At 42.8% G+C, this 22000-nt stretch overlaps 1 protein-coding gene across 2 annotated transcripts in view; it reads left to right on the top strand.

Moving 5' to 3' along the window:
• The first annotated feature begins 3017 nt into the window (after positions 1–3017).
• SLX4 (SLX4 structure-specific endonuclease subunit) overlaps positions 3018–22000 on the top strand; it is a 37849-nt gene continuing 18866 nt past the window's right edge. For both annotated transcript variants that reach the window (XM_067551130.1, XM_067551132.1), the window contains exons 1-7: positions 3018–3161; positions 13087–13862; positions 14967–15230; positions 16075–16252; positions 18459–18674; positions 19861–20078; positions 20915–21222. In XM_067551130.1, the coding sequence (XP_067407231.1) occupies positions 13493–13862; positions 14967–15230; positions 16075–16252; positions 18459–18674; positions 19861–20078; positions 20915–21222 (1554 nt within the window). In that variant the 5' untranslated portion in view covers positions 3018–3161; positions 13087–13492. The remainder of the gene's footprint in view (positions 3162–13086; positions 13863–14966; positions 15231–16074; positions 16253–18458; positions 18675–19860; positions 20079–20914; positions 21223–22000) is intronic.

The raw sequence follows: 22000 nt of genomic DNA on the forward strand, positions 1-22000 counted from the left end.
ACTTTGTAGGTTTTTTTTAAACCGAGTCCTGTATATTTACTATTTTTACAGAATAGTCCAAATAGTAAATCATCAAAATGTCCTGCTGAATGAGGGTGTTTTTTCCTTGGAAAATATTTTACACTTGATTTCTCCTACTGGGAGAGCAGAAGAAAGAAGATTCACTCCAAAACAAAAGCTAATTTAAAGCTCTGCTTTAACGCATGCACACCCATGCCTCCGAACCATTTAAGATGTGGATGGTTATCTGGTTTACAAGAGATTAGGAGGAGGGGGAAGCCACTGCCAAATGCAGCAAACACAAAATCCCCACTGTTACATAGGTCTCTGGAGAAAGGCTAACCCTGCTCAGAAAAACATTGCCCCATTAATTGCTTTGTCCTTCCAAGAGTGCATGTCAAGCTGTGATCCTGTCCACCCTCTGCCATCCCAGCATGGCTGAAATTCCTGAGCCACCCTAAAAAGCAGATGAAGGTTGAACTCAGCCTGAAGAAAACAAGATGGGCCCTCAAACCCACCTATCCATTTCCCATCAGAATTGTGCACTTGGACTTTTTAGTGAACACTTATTGATAGGGATTGGAGCCATTTTGTATTGCAAACTTTGACACAAATTAGTATAAAACTGCCAGGCAAATAACTTATAGTCAACTGGGGCTAAGGTTGTTGATATGGATTGTTTAGTTAAAGGGGAAAAAACGTAAAGATTCTTTAAAAACAAACTGAGACAGCATGGTCTAGGAGAGAGGGTGCTTGATGGGGAGTCAGATCCAGGTCCCAGTCCCAGCTCTTGATTTGACCCAGTCCAACCAGCTATGTGACCTTGAGCAAGTTACTTTCATTCTCTGTGCCATTTTCTCTTCTCAGCCACCCCAGGTGAAAAACCACCTTATCTCTCAGCTTGCCTGATTGAACTTAAGCATAAAAATAACGTGATGTTTTAAGGGGACTGGATTAATGTTGGTGAGACTAGATTGATGGTCAAAATCAGGACTGCAAAGGAAATATTATAATTTTTTTCTATGAAGAAGCCACCATCTTGGTCAAATGCACACTGGTAAAGTGTGTTAAGGCATTTTACACTAGCCTTTTCTCTTCATTTTTTTGCTGCAAAAGCATCAGTCACAACACTGAAATCCAGTTATTACACAATTAAGTTCTCAGCAGCAAAGAGGCACAACAGAATTTAGTTTACATGTCTGTGGTTTGGGCTCATATTTCATCCATATTAAGTTTTAAGAAAAGTTCCTGTTTTGCATTTACTGATGAACATGGAAACCTGTAGTAGATATGCAATCCCAATGTATGGACAAGCAGTGATACCAATAGCAACTTTAACAAATGCAGAGCTTTAGCCGGGCCACTTGTCATTAGAAAAGGAAATTGCTGTTTAACAAAACTCATAACCGTAAACTTCAATAAAAAAATGATGTCTTGGTGTCTGAATTGGCCATGGTAACACGGTTGGCAGCCAGTTTTTCTTTATAACCCAAGAAATGGAAGCCAGTGAGAATCCAAAATATTAATACTATACTCAGAATACTTTATTTTGATTACTGAGTTCTGCTAAAAGCAGATCAATTATACACCTGAAAGTTTCATCTTGCATCTTCAAACTTTCTACCAGTTTATGAGCATCTTAGTATTAATCAGAATCTATCTGGTCTTTGCAGACTACAGAGCTGCAGCCAAACTTGTCCTGTATGTTTCAAGGTATCTAGCTCCAGGTCTGCAACCTAGAAGTACATTTACCTGGTGAAAACCACATAGACTTGACACCATCATAAATGATATGTCCAAATACCTCAGTTCCTTTAAAAGTTCATCAGTGTTTCTTTTTGTAGATGTGGGTTTTTATCTGTCTTTGCTAATTCAGACTACTTCAGATGATTTTTAATGAAAATCCAGTGTCCTAAATTATACATGCATTTGATTTTTTTTAAATGAGATGATCTTGCCAAAAGACCCGACATAGTTTTCTCAATGGTTAAAATGTAAAGCCATTCCAGGAGCCTGAAGTACTGAAAAGCATTCAATGGCTGCCTTGGGTATGAGACTTGAGGCCGTCTACACTAGTACTTATGCCGGCAAAACTTTTATCGCTCAGGGGTGCGAAAGAAACATTGTCTGGAGCGACATAAGTGTTGCCAACATAAGCAGTTGTGTGGACAGCGCTATGTTGACAGGAGTGTCTCCTGCCAACAGAGCTACCACTGCTGGGTTAGGTGGTTTTATAACGCCAGCCGCAGAGCTCCCTCCTGCTGATGTAAGGCAGCTGCACCACTGTTAAGTTTTACGTGTAGACGAGCCCTGGGCTCTATTCAGCAAAGCCACCCAGGCCCAGATGATCCTCAAAGCTATTTAGGCTCCTAACTGCCACTGAAATACTCAGTACCCTGGGAACACGGGGCGGCACGTTCCCGACCTTGACCTCTCCCCCTGGCTGCCCTGAGCAGGGCCGGCGGCGCTGCTGCGATTACCTCAGGGGCGCTCTAGGGCACGAGGTACAGAGGCCCCTTCCCGCTCAGCGCTGGCGCGCCCAGCTGGGGGGGGGGGAGGGTGCACGCACGAGCCAGGGCGAACTCGGATGTCGCGCGGGAGCAGGGAAAGGCCCTTCCCGAGCCGAGCCTAACCCCGCCAGCGACGTGGTGCGGCCCAGGACTGGAGCACGGCAGCTCCCGGGGGGGGCGAGACCCGGGCCCTGACCCGCACCCGCTTCCAGTCAGACGCAGTGCTGCAGCGGCTGACTAGAGCGAGCGTGCGTGCGTGCGTGCGCGCGCGGTGATGATGACCCGCGGGCGGGCAAGGCTCTCAGCACCCTCCCCGCTCGCGCACATCACGCCCCGCCCTCCAACTCTATTATTTTCGGCCCCACCCCTGCCTCGCTCCTTACGGAGCATGCGTAGAGAACCGGTCTGAGCGGTGGTGGCCCTTGCGCAGTGACGTCAGGCTGTACGCACGCGCGAAGGGCCAAGCGGGCGGAAAGAGTCCGCTCCCTAGGGTTCACGGGAAACGGCCGCCACTTGCTTTACGCATGCGCGGGAGATCCGGTGTGTAGTTTGTGCGCATGCGCTTGACATCGGACTTCAACCTGTTGCTACCACCCCGGTGGTTAGTGCCGTGTGGAGCGGGGCGGTCCAAGCCCGCTCAGCCCAGCAGAGGTCAGAAGGGTCGGGGGAGGCTGGGGAGAGCAGATGGAGCGGGAGGAGGGCCCTGCCTGGAGCCCTGGGGCGCAGGTTCCCTATTGCCCTGGCAGCCTGGCACCACTGCTTGTTCCCATGGAGATGGTGCCAGGCAGCACTGCTGTAGTCATGACATCATCGCCGCACCCATGATGTCAGCACCTATAGGTGATGTCACTGCTGTGCCGTGATGGCTGCGCTGCGGTGATGTCATTGTAGCATCATCACTGTTGCATAGCAACATGCTGGCCTGTGAGCACCAGCAATGACCTGTCACAGGAAGGGTGCTGCTGGGAAAAGGGGTGAGCCCAGCGGTAGCGTGAGGGGCAGCCCCTTTCCTAGGCTTACGCGCAAAGAAGGCTGAGGTGAGGGGTGATGCTTTCCTAACAGTTAGTGGGCATCCCATGCCTATCCAACATTAGCTGCTCCTTTCTGTAGAGTAGCGTGTGCCGGAAACTGAGCTGGCCGTATCGCCTTAAACCCTTCCAGCCACCCATGGACTAGAAAGGAGCAAAGGACAAACCCTGGTTCAGGGGAGCAACAAACAATACTAGGCCACTTTTTGTTTTTTGTTTTTTTGCATTGGTAAAGTTATCTGTAACGCGGGTCTAGGACAGTGGGGGTGTTGCTACATAATTCAGTTTGATTTTCATGGATTGTAAAAAGTGGCAAAATATTTAACAGGAATTGTGGAAAAAACATATACAGTATGGGATTTGGTGAATAAATGACCTCTAAAAACAAGAGTAAAAGCCCCTGTTTAATTATCCTCTTTTTATTATGCCTTTTTTAAATTGTCCACCTTGAAAATAGATTAATGTGACAGTACATGATAAATGTCTATCAAATAATGACTGGTGTAGAGAATGTAGATCAGGAGTTTCTGTTCTCCCTGTCTTACAACACAGGAACAAGGGGATAGTCAATGGAATTAAAAATATGGCAAATTCAAACAAAAAAAAAATCACAGGAGTAATTATGCTGTGGAATTCATTGCCACAGGATGTCTTTGAGGCCATAAGATTAGCAAGATTCAAAAAGAAATTGAACATTTATATGGATAAGAAGAACATCCATAGTTACTGTAGATAATGGTAACAAACATTTTGAAAGAGAGATGAAAGCTTCAAACCAACCTCTAACTATTAGGGACTAAAATGAGGCCACTGGGGGGCAGATAATCCCACATCTTCCTACTGATAGGTTTCATGCATCTTTCTCTGAAGCAGCTGGTACTAGCCACTGTTAGAGACAACATCTCAGAATAGACGGGTCTCAGCTCCAATCCAGTGTGGCAATTCCTATATCATATAGTAATTGTTCTGTGGATTGAAGATTTCAGTATCCAAGTATGGTATCTATTCCTAGGATTAAATTCACTAACAGTTAAATTTATATTAGTAAAATAAAGCCAAAAGAATTGTCATATCTAGGGCCTACTTCTCCTGTAATATCAGTGTATATCAGAAATAACTCAGTTGTTGTAAGTAGAGTTAAACAGGTATGAGAGGTGAGTCAGACCCTTCATGCAGAGTCTACACATAATGAAGGTGTGCATACATGAAATAATATGGGACATTAGGAATTTGAGGTAAAAATTAAAATGTGGGATATTGGTAAAAATTTCATGAATTTTTCCTTAGATTACTGCAATACTGTCTTAAGGTTACAGTTATTTCTAGTAATCAAATTCATGGTTACCTGCTTCACTCAGACACTTGTGCTGTTGCTGTTTCTTAAAAATAGCAAACACGGGCTCACTCAAGCCACATTACCGGTGGTGCCGCAGTTGAGGACTCTCTCTGCAGCTTCCTCAAGGCAGCAAAGTGGAAAACTGCCTTTCACTTCTAAGGTCAGAAGGGACTGGATACAAAAAGAGACCATCCTTGAAGATGCAGGATGGGGGGTGGTTTAAGACAAAGCATTGGCCCTGAGCCAAATCACCTCCCCTTTCTCTGTGCCTCAGTTTTCCCATCTGTAAAATGTGGTTAATGTTACCGACTTGTTCTGTAAAGTCCGTCAAGATCTTATTTATTACTTACTACTATCACAGGTAGTCCCACATACTTCAGTGGGACTACTCATGGTAGTAAAGTTAAGCACAAGTGTAAGTGTTTGCAGGATCGGGGCCTTTATTATCATCATCAGTAAATACGTATATTATGGTAATTCTCAAAGGCCCCAGTCTTGATTGGGGACCCTTTGTGCTGGGCACTGTACAGATGTTAGAAAATGTCATGTGTCCAGTGGGTGCAGTCGTTGCTTTAGCCCTGATAAAGTCCCAAGTGGGATTGAAGTTCACATCTCATTGAGATCCATGGGCTGGGAATAGGTGAGTTTCTATCTTTGCTGCCTGCTGCTGCTGTTTGGCTTTTTGCATGCTGGTTATTAGGAAACAGTGTATCACTTTACAAAGATGTATCTTTGTTACTAAAACAGTTAGAAACTTTTTAAATAGCCACTTTAGAGTCCAAGGAAATGAGACCACAGATCCTTTTGGTATTGATTTCCCCACCAGCCCTATCTTTATATGATCATAGGATGATCCAATGAAATGCCTAGTGATACGGTACAGCAACATAAACAGAGTGCTATGATAAATACTTAGTTTGAAATTGGCTGGTCTAGAACAAGTTTTCAGGGATGGGCAAAGCCCTTGTTTATGGTTTGTAGATTTACTCTTTTTGAGAAGCAAGCAGCTGAGTATTTGGAATGTGGGTCTGTGAGATGGGCTCTGGTTTTTATGCAATAATCTGCAGAATGGAAAAGTTGGTAATTCCTGTTCTAAACTGAAATTACTTGTATGATATCAGAGCTCAGCAATAACATTCAGATGGGTGTGTAACAACGGTAAGTAACATTGCAACTAGATAGTAAGGGGTCTGGAACTTAAGTTTGTAAGAGAAAAAGTTGTTTAATGGAGAGAAATGTAAAAATTGGTCAGCATGATGAGCAGGTGGGGTTATTAGGGAGACTACTTAAAGCTGCTTGCCTAGTATGTGGTACTGATGGTATTTTGTGATTGCACTTGTACATGGATTCATAAGAAAGGCTATACTGGGTCAGACCAATGAATGGTCCATCTAGCCCTGTATCCTGTCTTCGCACAGTGGCCAGTGTCAGATGCTTCAGAGGGAATGAACAGAACAGGGCAATTATCAAGTGAACCATCCCCTGTCATCCAGTCCCAGCTGCTGGCAGTCAGAGATTTAGTGACACCCTGGACCAAATGGCACCTATCCTTTCATGATCCTTTGTGAAGCCAGTTATAGTTTTGGCCTTCATAGCATCTCCTGACAAGAAGTTCCACAGGTTGACTGTCATTGTAAGAAGTACTTCCTTTATTTCATTGTGACCCCTGGTTCTTGTGTTATGAGAAGGGGTAAATTTATAATATCCCCCCTTAGTCATCTCTTTTGTTGCCATTCTCTGTACCTTTTCCAATTCTAATACATCTTTTTGGGATGGGATGGCCAAAACTGCAGGATGTATTCAAGGTGTGGATATACTATGGATTTCTGTAGTGGCATTATATTTTCTTAGCAATCCCTTTCCTAATAGTTCCTAACATTCTTCTAGCTTTTTTGATTGCTGTTGCACATTGAGGTACTTTCTGCACATCCAGGGCCATAGAGAAGCCATACCTTGTGGACAGTCCAGCAATATAGCGAGTTTGTCATGCTATGTTTACGGAAGAGTGTGTTTGCTAGAGATACTACAGTGTTGAGCATGGCATAAGAACTATGTAGAACTGAATAGAGAGAAACTTCATGAGGGAAGGAAGGTCTGTGAAAGGCATAGAGGACCTTCCTGAGAAGCAGGGACTGTTTTGGATCTGTGGGTTTCTCTCCAGCAGCAGTGGGAAGTACTGTGAACTGTAGGAAAACTTCTTGTTGTAGTACTTGGGTTGGAAATATTCCAGGGGGTCTCTTTCTGATGTGGTTTCCAGCACAAACACCAATTATTTTTCCATGCTGTTTTGACTGGCTTGATTGAAGACTCTGCTACCAGCCTTCCAGATCTTCTGTAACTAGCCTTCAAGGGAGGGGAAAGTGGGGGTGTCGTAATATTTATGGTGCCAGCACAGAAGCGTGGAGCCCTCCCTTCTGTCCATTGGGAACTTTCTATAATAAGAAGCCTAGATACATATGGAAAAAGAAACATTTAATTTCATTTTTGAAGAGTGAGGTGCCTCCAACCTTCCCTCTATTTTGACCCTAACCCTTAGGACCGCCTTAAGTCATGGCCACCTTTGAGGGACCATCAGTGCCTCTCCTTTATTGATCTGCTGTTGAGTGAGGTGATGTACTCTCCCAGACATGGGTATGCTGCTTTTTTAGCAGTCCAAGCTATGGCCTACAACAGGCTGTGAACTGAGTCCTGGTTTCCTGCTGTTCAGGGTCAAGCACTGAAGATGTGTCATCAGTTCCTCCCAGATCTCTGCATACCACGTAAAAATATGCACTCTCCTTCAAGATTGTGCTGCTGATGGAGCTGTGGGCATATGCAACCAGCCGGGCTCTCTGTAGGATGGTGTAATCTGCATTTTCTCCTCAAGGGAACAAAAAATAATGGTGACAGAATCAGACCCTTGATTTTTAAAGTCTGATTTTGCTACCATTACTGATGTTTAGTGCCTTATTCCCCAGGTAATCCTGTTGAAATCAAGGGAATAATCACAGAGTAAGCTACTACTTATCAGTAAGTGTGGCAGAATCAGGATCTTTGTTACCAACTAGGTTTTGAGAATGAGGCCTCCATGAATAACGGACAAGAAAGTGTATTTAGCAGCAAGGTAAAAAATAGACAAGAGGTGTCGAGGAGATATCTACCCCAGATCTGCACTTTTCTGGAGATAAAGATGAGGTATTCTCAGAGATTGAGTCGACAGAAGAAGAGATCCTGGAGCAAACTGATGATTTAAAAACAATAACTCACCAGGCCCTGATGATGCATCAAAGAATCCTGAAGGAGCCAAGCTGCTAGCAAATAGATGCAATCTCATTAAAAACAGCTACTGCACCAGAGGATTGGAGGGCGGTCAATGTTTTACCTATATTTAAAAAAAGATTATAGGGGTAATTTAGGGAGTTACAGAACAGTAAGCCTTACATTTGTACCTGTTAAATTGGTTGAAATGGTATTTAAAATTATAATGATAAAATGTGGAAAATCATAATGTCAGTGTCAAATCCTTTCTGCAAAGGAAAATCATGTTTCACTAACCTATTGGAGTTCTTTGAACATGTCAAGGAAAACCAATCAACATAGTTTATTTAGATTTTCATAGGGCTTTTGACATGGTGTCTCACAGGAAGCTACTAAAGAAGCTAAGCAAGGTGGATTAAAATATTTTTTGTATTTAAATTAGAATTTTTAAATTTAAGTTAAATACAGGTTTATTTCTTTTTTTAAATAACATATTTAAAATTAAATTTGAAATTAATAACTTATATTAAGGTCTAAATATATACTCTATTAAAATCAAATTAAATACAAAATATAATATTAAGCAGTACATGTTTGCTGTTAAGTTTCAAAGAAAGTCAGACCTCTGAACTGGTGGAAGTCACTGGCTGAGCATCTGGAACCAGAGTTTGTTTTAAGTGCTAAACCAGCTTTTGACAGCAATAGCCTCTTCTGAAGGTACAGAGAGAATATTTTCTTCTTATCTGTATATTCAGTTAGTTCAGGTCAATGACTGATTCATTCACAGTTGAGAAACTGAATGGGAGCTGAAAAAGCAGGAAAACTTGTTTTCCTCTTCCAACCTATGAATAAAAACTAGGTGCAAGAGGACCAGCTCTACTAGTTCTAAAATCTTGATGTAGAGGGTGACGAGAAACAATCAGTTCAGTTCACTAACTACAGATAAACTTCTTTTGTTTAATAAATTAGTTAATTTTAAATGCAAAGCATATTTTGATAAACTTTTGTTCCTTATGTATAGAGCACAGTTAAGGTAGTTTTATTATTATTATTTTTTAAATACTGCTTTGATGCATTTTTAATTGAATTTCAATTCCCATCCAAATAGAACTTGACACAAATCACAAGTAAAAAATTAATCATCTAGTGAATAAGAAATGCATCAGTCACCATTTTCTAACATAATAAAAATATAAAAACTAACAATCTGAATAAACATAATTTGAGCTATATAATTACTTCAATAAATGTGTATAGATATAGTGTATCCTTCTGGTTATCAAAAAGAAGGACCAAATTTAGTCTAAAGGCTATATTTAGTTGCAAATCAGCATGTAATAATGGTTACCAACCACTGAAAATCAACCTTCTTTAGGAAAATAACTAAAACGTACAAAATCAAAACAAGATGAAAAATCAATGAGTTAAATCAAGATTTTGTGGTTGCTGATTTAAATAATTATTAAAATTAGTGACTCAAATCACTTTGATTTAAATCAATACACCCTGAAGTTAAGTAGTTATGGGGTGGGAGGCAAAGTATTGTCATAGATCAGAAACTGGCTAGGAGACAGGAAACAAAGAGGAGGAATAAATGGTCAATTTTCATCATGGCAAAAAGTTAACAGTAGGACCTCAAGGTTCTGTACTAGGTCCAGTGTATATTTATTAATGATCCAGACAGAGAGGTGAGCAGTCAGATAACAAGATTTTCATATGACACAGCATTACTTAGGTTTGTCAGGACCAGAGAGGCCTTTGAAGAAATTCAGAAAGACCTAACCCAGCTGGATCAATGGGCAACATGATGGCACATGAAGTTCAGTGTTGATAAATGCAAAGGATTGCACATTGGAGGGAAAAATGTAAATTCCTTGGACATAGGCAGGCCATTTGTCTGATTTTAAGCTTCCGATTTTATGTTTTTGTGTGGCTTGTCCCCAGTCCAGTACTAATATAAAAGCGACATGGTTTTGTCCAATATCACACATGGAGGAAGCCATTTTGAAGAGTGCGCCACTCAGCCTCCACCGGCGTGACCTCACGCACCAGTACTAGAATGTCACGTATTCTGCGGACGTGTCAGTGACCACCCTATGTGGACACCTTACAGGGCTCTAAATTAAGATCTGGTGAAGGCAGAAATGATAAAAGGAAAATATTTTTTCACACACCACATAATTAAACTGGGGAACTCATTGCCACAGGATGTAAATGAATCCAAAAACTTAGCAAGATTCAAAGAGGAACTGGATGTTATGTAGATAACAAAAATATACAGAGGTGTTATAGTTACTGCTAACACATTTTGGAAGGAATATTTAAGATAATCATTAGGGGTCTGGATGAGATTTAATGAGGGGTGCAGATAATTCAACATCTGCTTTACGCAGGGCTTCATGCACCTTTGTTTGAAGCATCTGGTCCACTATTGGAGACAGAATACTGGACTAGCTCCCATGTCACAATTCCTATGTTCCAGTGAGACAAGAAGTCATCTATTTCAGGAGTAAATAGGGAAATAAAGTATTATTATTATTGTGGTGTCTAGTTTTCTTTCTTTTCCAGTTGATCTGCTCACTCATTTTTTCATGCTTTCCCTCTTGAGAAGGGCTCATGGTTCACTCTGTCTTCGTAGTCGTCATTTCCATAGAGTAGTTCACTACTTGGAGGGAAGAAAGCCTAAAGTAGCTGAACCTTGCAATCCCTTTGCAATATAGCTGATCTCACAGATAATGTTAAATAATTTACATTATTTAAAGGAGATGGCAAATTCTTTGAAAACTCTGTGCCCTGTCTGCCAAATAGCCTGAGCAAGAGAGGCACTCAGAACATAATTGATTTAACTCTTACCTTTCCCCCTCTATTTTTCCAAGTCCCAACATCCACTTTTATTGGTCCTGTTTTGTGTGACATCCCAGCATGTGCTACCCTAGTGATAGGAGATCAGTCACACTACCCAGCTAGATCATAGAGTTGGCATCTAGGTGGTCTAAGTGCTGTTGTTTGTATTTTATTTTGCTAGTTTGGGTGGCTTTGAAAGATTTTTTTGATCGCGTAAGGGATGAGCATATGATATTTAAAAGAAGCACTTTGCAAACCCATACAGTGTTGTGAAGAAGCAACACTTCTCTGTCCCCTATAAGCCAATGCCAGACGGTTTCTAATGGCCTGTCTACACAGGAATACTCAGGAAAATTTATCTGAATGATTTTGTAATTAAACTGCATTGAACCCCTGTGTGGACACTCTTAAAGTGGCCTTAATTCGATTTAGCTCAATTCACTTCAGAAATGAATAAAAAAACTATATAGGGATTTAATGTGGTTTAACTAATCCACTCCACATTCACACCCTTAATTAATTTGGATTAATTTTTTTTGAGTGTTCTTTCATACACAAGCCCTAAATTTCATGTGATACTATCAGCACAGTGCATGAGCAAGAGCCTTCAAATCCAGAGTGGGAGACCTGAAAAAGAAGGAATATAACATCAGTTTTGTGCTTTGCCCATCTCATCTAGAGGCATTGAGCACATACTGTTGGATTTGTTTCAAAGTACAGTATTTGGAGGTCACCATTAAGTAATGTGACAGCAGTAGTTTGTCTGAGAGGACTGTTTACAAACCCAGAGGCTGTAAGATTCAGTTTTTCTCTCTATGCTGTCTTCTACTTAGAAGAAAATGGTCACTTTATAGTGATAACTGCCTCAAGATTCTGTCCAGGAAAATAAATTTATGAACTGGCTACCAAAAAAAAAATCAGTTTCTCGCTAATAGGACATTACTCAAAGATTTATAGCAAAGTCTCTACAGGTTTGGGAGACTATGTTGAAAATAAAAAAAACCCATTAACATCTGTAATAGCTTATAGGAGAGGCTGACCCATGAAAGTGTGTACCCAGCATTCCTTTGCCTTGCATGTCTGAAAGCAAGCCATTTGAGAAAACAATCCAGCTTGTGTTTTTCCTGTATTTTGACTCTTTTGGTGCCCAGAGCTTTGCTGGAGAAACTGAGCAGCAATTGCTGCCATTCCAAGTGAAACACTGTTTCAGGATTGAATTTAATTGATTGAATAGGAATTGGGAGCAATCTAAATACCATACCAAATTCTGGCACTAGGAAGAAGGCAGTCAGAAATGTCTAAGAATAGAGATCTTGTTGCAATATCGCTTAAGGTTTGATCAACTTCCTTCTGGACATGTCATATCCAGGTATGTGTGAGTAGTGCTGTTATTTTTACTATAACTCAGAGAAATTAAAGATATTTTAAAAAATGTTTTCTCACTGTTTAGCCTCTGTACTTTGATGGAACTTTGTGTAGAGTGGCCAGTGCCATGGTTTGCTGAGTGCCCTTCCTCAGGCCTACAAGGCAGCGTTTGCCAGCAATGACAGCAGCAAACACTGAAAGTGAGCAGGCAGCAGCAGGTATCTGTGTATAGAGAGAGTGGGAAGGGATGAGCCTGACTCTGTTTGATGGGGCTGCTCCCAGACACAAACCAGAAGCAGAAAAAGCTTTATATATGTTGGACCATCCTACTAAAGGATGATCTGACAGAAAACTGAATTTCACACTATGATGGCATAGGTGTTCAATCTGAAGTGTGTGTGTGTGTGTGGGGGGAGTGTTAGTTCCATGCCCTGTCATTCATTTCCACTCCTGTTTTTGGGTTTGTTTGTTTGTTTTTAAAGTCAGTCTCAAATCCTGATCTTCATCCCATTCATAAAGTAGGAAACGTGCTTTTCTGTGGGTGATAGTTGAGCCTAATGTCAGGAATCTACTTTGAAATGCTTATGTCTCGCCTCCTAACATGCCCTATGTCTGTTGGTAGCTTGGTGGTTGACAATACTTTGTGTCAGTTATGTGCCTTATTTAATCAGGATTTTCCTGCTCTGATCCTCAAAGCTCCACTCTATTCCATACTATGTCTATACAGACCATCTTTCATTTACACTTGTTTATTTCTTTTGTTTAGATGCTAAGATAAAGCGCTTCACAAAGCTTTCTAACACACCATGAAGATCCTGGGGCATCCTCTAAACAGAGTGCATTGTCCATCTGCTGTTGAACCCATCAAAGAGCAAGGAAGTCACCTAAATATGAATGATAACAAATGGACTCCTTGAAGATTGTACCAGACTTAATGGCCAAGTTATAAATACAGAGGGTGAAATATTGGACCATCCAGAAATGTGCCTACTATTAATCTTGTTGGAATCCAGAGCATGCAGATCTCAGAGATGGTGGATAAGGCATAAGGATAAGAGGGTGGATAGGTCATCAAACGAGGCAGATCTGAGCTGACTCTGCTGTCCCACCCCAGTACTCCCACACGCTCAATCACATTGAAGACAAGCTCAGTGCCTTGAGGCTGGTGGCTGATGGATGAGTTGGACAATGATTTTAAAGAACTCTGTGCTAACCTGTTGAGCAGGGTGAAGAAAAAGGCTGGAGATGCTGAGGGAGTGAGGAAGGTTCAGAGCAGGACAAGAAGCATTGCAACAAAAAGCAAATTAAAAAAGAGCAAGTCAGCTGCTAAGAGCAAAAGCCAGCATGACTCCTCTGCTGGAAAGAGAATGGGTGAGCCAGAGTGCACAGACCTCAATGGGCAGGCATTGGGGCAAGAACCAGGAGGTAAAGCCACACCCTGTGGAAATGATGGGCCTCCACTGGGAGGTGGAAATGGAGACTCTCCTTCTGCCATTCAGTTGGATGCTATGTCACCAAACTGTAACCAGAACAACCTGGCAGGTAACTTCTCCAACTTTCGTCTTTCTCTCACTCTGAAATATTTCTCGTGGAAAATAGCCTGGGGCTGGATGTACTCTCACGTTCAGTGGAACTTTTCTAAACTCCACCCAGAGAGAGAGTTAGGGTGGCACTGGGGATGCATTTTACTCACCCAAACCTGGTGCATTAGACTGTACTCAACTGGTTAGACTCTTGCTTCTGACTGTCCCTAGTGACGCTGTTCTTCAGTAGTGCTGTCAGCTAGGCGAGGTCTCCCTCAGTCAGGTGAAGTACAGGGATGGGAGGATTTCCCAAGGCTGAAGTGCTCTATTGTTATGGCAACTCCTTCTGCCTGCTGCTACCTATTTCCTCTCTCCAGGAACTCTTCACTCCTACTACTCAGCATCTCTCAGGCCCCATCATTGGGAGAGTTTGGGAGTTAGAGCCTTGAGCAGTGGTTGGGAGTCAGTGTGGTCTAGTGGATAGAGCAGAGGTCCCCAAACTATAGAGTGCACCCTGGGCCAGCCCCCACAGGGGGCCGGGGACGGAGCATCATCCAGCCCCACTCTGCTCCCTAATCTGCCCCTGGTTCCCAACCTCGGGGCCCCACTCCCAACTGTGGCCCCAGCCATAACTCCAGCCCCAGTCCCAATCATGGCCCAGACGGGCAAGGGCGCAGACGGGCAAGGGAGGCATGACGTAATAAGTTTGGGGACCCATAGGACAGAGCATGGACTGGAACTCAGGAGATCTGGGTCCTGTTCCCAGCTCTGCCACTGACCTGCTGGATGATCTGGAGCCAGACACGTCTCTGCTCTGTGCATTAGTTTCCCCATCTGTAAAATGAGGTTGATGCACTGACCTCCTTTGTAAAGCACTTTGAGATAAGTGCTGTAGAAGAGCTAACTATGATTATTATTACGAGATGAAACTCACTAACTAAGCAAATTGTACATTTCATCCAATCAGAACCAGCATATTCCAAAATCAAGAACGGCTCAGGTTGCTATAGGAGGAGGCTTCTCTGAAACCCTCTCACTTAGCCTGTTTAGCTGGGTATTTAATGCAGCTTTGCAAAACCCCAGATGGGACAGATTATTAGGACTGTGCTTACTTCCCCAGCAGATAGTGACCTGCGCAGCTGTTTCCAAACAGCATCATCCTTTGCTGCTGCTGCAGAACCAGCAATCTCCACCTCATCCCCTGCGAAGACTCTCCTGATCTCAGGAACCAGGCTGCGGGTAGCAGAGCTGATGGTAGAGAAGATGCAGCAGTTTAAGAGAGTGAAACCAAAACAGCTGAAACACACCCAGGGCAGTAGCTTGCCAGAGACTATGGCGGATGGAAACCTCCCTGGTGTGAGCCAGGAAAAGAACCAGTTGGGGAATGGTATATGTCTCTTGCAAGTTATCCTAAATATACAGGGAGTGTTGTCTAGTGGTTAGAGTGGCAGATTGGGAGTCAGCTTCAGGATTCCTGGATTTATTCCCAGCTCTGCCACTGGCTCATGTAACCTTGGATAAATCACTTAATCTCTCTGTGTCTCACTTTCCTCATCTGTAAAACACAGCTAACAATACCTACCTCACAGGACTGTTGTGTGGCTTAGTTAATGTCTGTAACATGCTTTTAGATCCTGGAGGGGATGGTGAACTAAGTATCCAGTTTGAAATACAAAGCTTTCTTGGAAGCACAGGTTCAAATCCCAACAGGGTCAGTTCACTCCTTCATCCTTTCAGTGTAACAATAATGATAATACCTAACTCTTATATAGTGCTTTACATCAGTAGATCTCAAAGCTCTTTACCAAGGAGGTCAATATCATTGTAGATAAACAGAATCCAGTGCAATTTATTGTTTGTGGCATCTTTAAAAATTAAGGTCATCTTGGCTCTGTGTGGACATTAAACATTTCCGTGGCCTTTATATAAGAGCCATGGTTTGCACTAGTGGCCCTAGCCAAATTTCTCCCTCTCCTCTGCTGTACTGGATGGTGGTGTGCTATGCACCAGCTGACTGCCACCCCCCACCTCAGAAGTGGCTGCGTTTCAGTAATGCTGTGTGTGTCGTATGCAAAGCACTTCAAGACTCTTTAGAATGAAAGGTGCTAGAGAAAGTTCACATTTTATTTTTAAGTATCCAGTTCAAGAAAAGAATAACTGAATATAACAGGTTCAAGCCTTTTATAAAAATGCTTAGTGCTTTCTCTGAGAAGATCTCTCCTTTACCATAGTGACCACTCCAGATTTGCTTGCGATGAAGCCAGATGTTGCCCTGGCAGTGGGCCTCCAGCAGGAACTCAAAGAAGGAGGACCTGGAAGTCTGGAAGAGGCAGGCTTATTTTTTTGTCAGATCTGTCAGAAGGACCTCTCAGCCATGAACACAACACGACGGGAGCAACATGTTAATAGGTGAAAGGACAGTGTTTATTATTGCCCACTCTCCCCTTGCCTCCTATGCTAAAAACTCAGCCAGCCTAGCTACTGTAGGAAAGGATAAAAGCTGAGGCTGCGTCTCAGTAATTTTAACATTGAAGATGTAAGTAAATATAACCTGTTGTGAGGATCACACCAGGGACTGAATTATTTGTCCCTGGGTTCTCTCTGGAGTGTGTGGTGAGGCCCGAAGTTTTCTCACAACTATCCCAGTGTGAATCTTTCAGTGTAATCCTCAGAGGGGTGCATTAATGAAGACAGCATGGCTAATGAGTAAGTGATGGTCTATAAAAGCATGTATTTGACAATCCAAGTTTGACAGTTGTCAGTCCCAGCCCACAAAATAGTGTTTGTCCCATCCTGATAGATGTTATGACAATATACTATGGAGCAGCCTGAAGGGATGGCCAGCTAAGGGCATCCAATATATTTCTGGGAATGGATTTGAGCCCCTTTCTTATGGCAATATGTCCGTTCTTTAGATAAGAGAACAGCTAATGCAGTGCACTCTTGTAGAGGGATTTGGTGATGGCAGAGTGGAGAGACCAGTATGAGATGCCAAGGTAGTTTCTGTTTGCTTTCTTGCTACTCATTTGCATTATGAAAACTGAGGGAAGGGGCTTTTTGTCTTCTGAGCCCCTGTTAATGGGATTTGGTGACAGTTAGGTTCTAGGGTCTTGCTTGGAGTCCAGCAGAGACCTCATTAGTCATAGGTCAGAAGGGATCACTGGATCATTTAGACTGACCTCCTGTGTAGGTATGGCCCTGTTCGTGCTAACGTTATGCTGGCCTGGTTTGGTGAGTGGTTTTATGGATTAAAGGGATACTTTTCTCCATTGGAAAACATCAGAAATAGGAAACTTTTAAACCTGTTTTTATCTGTGAATCTCAGTGCTTTAAAATGGTGAGATTGAGTCATTCAGTTCTGGACTGCATCCTCCAACTATTCAGGCTGGTTGGAAGTATCTGTAGCTACAACTCTTTTGAATGTGTAAGATGCTATACAGTGATAAGCATGATTCCTCTTTATTAATTATTAAGATGTCAAGAGAGATCCCACTCCTGCTTACTGATTGGAGATGCTGAAACAGTGATAGCAGTTCCTAAAAAATTGTTTTGGAAATTAATGTGGCTGTTCTAATATATTAAATGCACGGTGGTGTGGTAGGATAGAGGGGTTTTATTGGCGTGATTTTTTTGTTTACCACATTAATCGCAAGAGATGAAGCCCTAAGTGGGTTATGTATGACATTCCAATTCAATGCTGATGAAATCTTTATACCACACCAGGCCATGCGTAGTCTGTTGAGGAAACATAATGCACAGATATTATGTTAGTAAATTTTCAGAGTGATTTTAGAAGTTATTAGACTAGTTTTTGATCACCGTCCATGTAGTGCCACAGGAATCTTAGTTATCCTGGGTGAAATTCTGGCCCTCTTGCAATGAGTGTTCTTCGATTAACTCAGTGGGGCCAGGATTTCGCCTCTTGAGTTCAGCTGTACAGTGCTCAGAAAGAGCCATGAAAACCTCTTCAAATGATCTAAAAAAGATCACAGGTTTTAAATTCATTAGCTCAGACCTTTGAGTACTGGGTCCATTTAGAGAGCTCTCCTTTCCAGTGGTGCAAAGCTCCCATTTCTAGCCCAATGAGATAATGGACTTTTCTCGACCAGAGCTTGCGATATCTAGAAAAGCTGTCACTGAGCCAGGACATAATCTTGCCTCGAGTGGGGGGAATTTGAGGACAGAATGAGGATTTATCTGGTAGGTTGAGGGGTTTTTTTTTAATGGGGGCTTTAGAAGCCGCTCAGGGCTTTGGAATGTTAGAACAAATCCTAGGGAGAAGGATTAGTGGGCAGATGATGGAACCCTAGGTATGTTATTAATTGCACAGGCATGTGATAAATGTATATATAACATGGTTCTCCAGATTATAACCACCACATATATGTTATACATCAATTTTAGCACCTGGTTCCAGAAGAGAGGAGAGAGAGAGAGAGAGTGTGCGTGTGTGCGCGTGTGTGTGAGGGAGATACACACTTCTTTAGGGAATTTTTTTTTTGGTTGTTTCAGGTATTAGAGCTGATCACTCCAGTTCTTCTTTAGTGTAGTTTAAAAGTATTAGTGTGAGCACAGTTTAGAATGCTTTTAAGAGCAAACTGACATTTTCCCACAGGTGTCTGGATGAGCTGGAGAAGTCACAGGCTCCCTCTTCCAGCAACCCACAGATCCCTGAGTGCCCCATCTGTGGGAAACAGTTCTATACACCCAAGAGCCGAGCCAGTCACTTGAAAAGCTGCGCTGTCAAGATGGAGGTCCCTCCACAGCTGCTTCTCCAGGCAGTGCAATCGCAGGCATTGGCTCTTGGTGATGGGCTGCCTGTACCACCTAGGTGAGTTGAGCAAGTAAGGGATGTTAGTGGCCTTCTTTTCACTGAGAGAAGCACTAGCTCCATATCTATTAAACCAGTCTGTAGTGCCAGGGTGAGCATGCACACAGAGCCAGGAGGATTTGGGCAGGAGCAAGCTTCAGGCACCTTGTTTGAAAAAAGCTGCAGTTCAGTTGGAGAGAGCACAACAGAGCAACCAAGATGATCAGTGGGGTGGAGAGACTTACAGCTAAGCAGAGAGGGGCAAAACCGGGATTAGTCTTGCATTGACTTGGCTGAGATGTTTACACTAGCTGAGGTAATTATAAAAATTAAACTGAACGGTTGATTTGAGTTTATTAGAGAGACTGGAGCTAAGGAACATTTTGTACCTAGACACAAAGAGGGAATATACATAAGAATTGGATTTACAAATTTATTTAGAGAATGAGGGCTAGGTGGAATGGATTTTTAGTTGTGCTGGTGGCCTCAAGTAGCATCTATATAGTAAAGCAAACACTGGATGACTATGAAATTCAGTAAGTGGAAAGTGCATTAGTCCCACTGGTTTGTGGAAGAGTGGATTGCCATCTCCCACGTGGCTGACAGGGACAGGAGAGCAGTTTTTGGTGATCATGCTTTTTGCCCCACATTTTGGCGTGTTTTTTGCTCTTCTCTGGCACAAAGTTTTAAAGTACATGGGACCGAGGAGGCAGAGTTGTAAACAAAAGGTTCCAGAAGCAGCTATGAAAGCACTTATCGCCAGCTCCTGGTACTGTGTAACTTCTTCATAGTTTACATACTTCCATGCTTTGCTTCAGTGTCATCCTCCGCACCTCTCTTGACCTCCCAGTTGGTGAAATTGAGGTTTCCCATGCCTGCCATGGATGATTTTCTTTTTAAGAGGATAGTCCTAATGATCATACATAAAAAGGGCAGATCAGTCCATTAGTAACTGTGTCAGGTTTTCAGTCTACATCAGTGCCACAGGCCTGTGCTTACCCTTTCAAACAAGCAGTCTCCAGATTGCTCTAAGGGTCCACAAATGACGTTAAATGCTTCCCTCTGTTCAGGAGTAGTTTACTATAAATGATTTCCCTTTATCTTGGAAATGGGAATCTAAGTGATTAGAACAGCTGGTGTAAAGGGTGCAACGCTCCCTGTCTCTGATCCAGTTGCAGTTAACTTATGCTGCATTCTTACATTTCAGCAATCAGCTCAACAGATCAAAGCGAAAAGGGTCCTCCAAAGAGAAGGAGTCAAAGAAAAAGCAGAAGACATCCAAGGTGGAGACCGCAGATGAGGATCTTCTGGTTGCCTTGGCAATGTCACGATCTCTGCTGGAGCAAAAAAAGCAGGAGGACGCAAAATCCGTAACAAGCATTAAACTGGACAGTGCTTTGCCAGTGAAGTGGAAACCTGGAGCAGGTACATATTGAAGTGTCCTAGCATCAGTGGCTGACGGTATTTTAGGAGTAATATAACACAGTATATCCTGGATTAAAACCTAGCTTGTATGTGTGTTAATGACAGCCCTGCCTTTATTTCATGTCAGTTCTAATGCAATATATAATTCCTCCACAAAAGTAGTTAGAAGAGATTTCTGGATACTGATGATTGCATGTATTGCTTATGCAGGGTGCAATAAAGATTTTGAAAGAAAGCCAGTTGTCTGGAAAATAGTAAGTACTGTAGGAGGGTGAACATACTCTTCAGGAGTGTGCTCAAATTCTCCTCAACATCCTCCTGCTAAGGCTCCAGGTACGAGCTAATTGTTGCATTGGGGGATGCAGAAGAGTTGTGCAGTGGCGAAAGCAAGCTTGTAAGGCACAGGGTTTGCTAAATGGCAGTTGGGGACCTGCAGTCGGGCATCAGCAGTCATAAAGAGACGGAGAGTGACAATTGCTGCAAGATGCTGCGCTGTTTTCCTGCAGCAGGGACAGGCAACCAAAAGCTGCACTGGCAACTTCTCATGAACCTGGGAGATGCCCATAACTTCCGTAAAATAGAGCAGATTGCATATGAAGATGAAACTCAAAGTTTACAGCTCCCATCATGTAATGGAGCAGTGCATAGTGGGAGCTGTAGTTTCTGGGGGTTGTTTCTCTGTATTAAAGATGATGGCAGCTGGAGGTGTCATTGAGGAGCTCTGTGAGCCCCATTTGGCCTGAAAGCTGCACTTCGGGTAACCCTGTTCAGCTCTCAGAGGAGATTGCATGTTGTGCTCCTGCACCCTCTATGTTCTATTGTATACTTTTTTATAGAGAAAAAAAGGCGTAAGAACCTCCCACCTCCTCCATTGTTACTTCAAGATCCGGAGACAGCCCGTAAACAGATCCAAAACCGGATGGCCATGCTGCTAACAGAGGAAGTGGAGTTCCCTAGCACCCCTCCGCTCCCTGCCAGCAGAATTTTGGAGGATGAGCCTGGGAAGGCAGCCTGGCTTCTGTCTTTGCCCAAAGACCAGCGTTGCATTTTGTGGGAGTATAGTACTTTGACAGTACCTTGTGTCCCAGAGTCCTTCTATGCAATGGGATTAACCCCGCCTATTTTACCTTGGAAACCTGTGCAGGTGAGGAATCCTTCTGTTCTTTCCTCTACTACTTACTCACATCAGTGCGCTCGTCCCTGCTACGTTTGTGATTTCACACTCACATTTGTGCACCTTTGCCCTTGGGCTCTGCTGCCCTCCTGAGTCTGCACACACATTATCACTGCATGTTTACCCTCCCAGTTGCTACGACTGCCCTCGTGTCATATCGTGTGATGTTGAACTTCTGATTCGGCAGATCAGCTTTTAGAACTGAAGGCAAAGACCTGCTAATCTGCTGAGAGTCTTTTTCTTTTACATTTCAGAAGAAGAAGCTGTGCAGCAATGGAGGCTAATGAGATAAGGAAATCTTACCCAGTCATTTGGACCCTAGTTTAGGTGTATTTCAAATGCTTGCCTCTTATATTGCTGGGGCCCAAAGAGTTCCTGGTTCTTTGATCAGCTCTGGTATTCTTACCGCCTTCTATATCTGCCCCCTTGTCCATATGCAGTACTTGACTAATTCGGAATTAAGTTGCAACTGTGTTTTGAGGACATTTGTTAGTATTCTATACAAAAAATATGGTCCATATAAATTGAGATTGCAAAATGAAGCACTCAAACGACAGGCTTTGCCAAATCTGAGGTTGCTCATGCAACCCTAACTCTGCCCCCTTGTTTGTATGCTTATGGTATGTTCTTTATTACATGGTCTCATACTGATTTGTTTTTTTCACAGATCCCAGACCTCTTTCACTGCACATCATTCAGTTTAAACATTGATAGGACTCCTTCAGAGTTCTGTCTCTTTTCACACTTA

Source organism: Emydura macquarii, unplaced genomic scaffold (assembly GCF_026122565.2).
Source record: "Emydura macquarii macquarii isolate MOO-44397 ecotype Brisbane River unplaced genomic scaffold, CSIRO-AGI_Emac_v2 contig_1348, whole genome shotgun sequence".
Taxonomy (NCBI): Eukaryota; Metazoa; Chordata; order Testudines; family Chelidae; genus Emydura; species Emydura macquarii.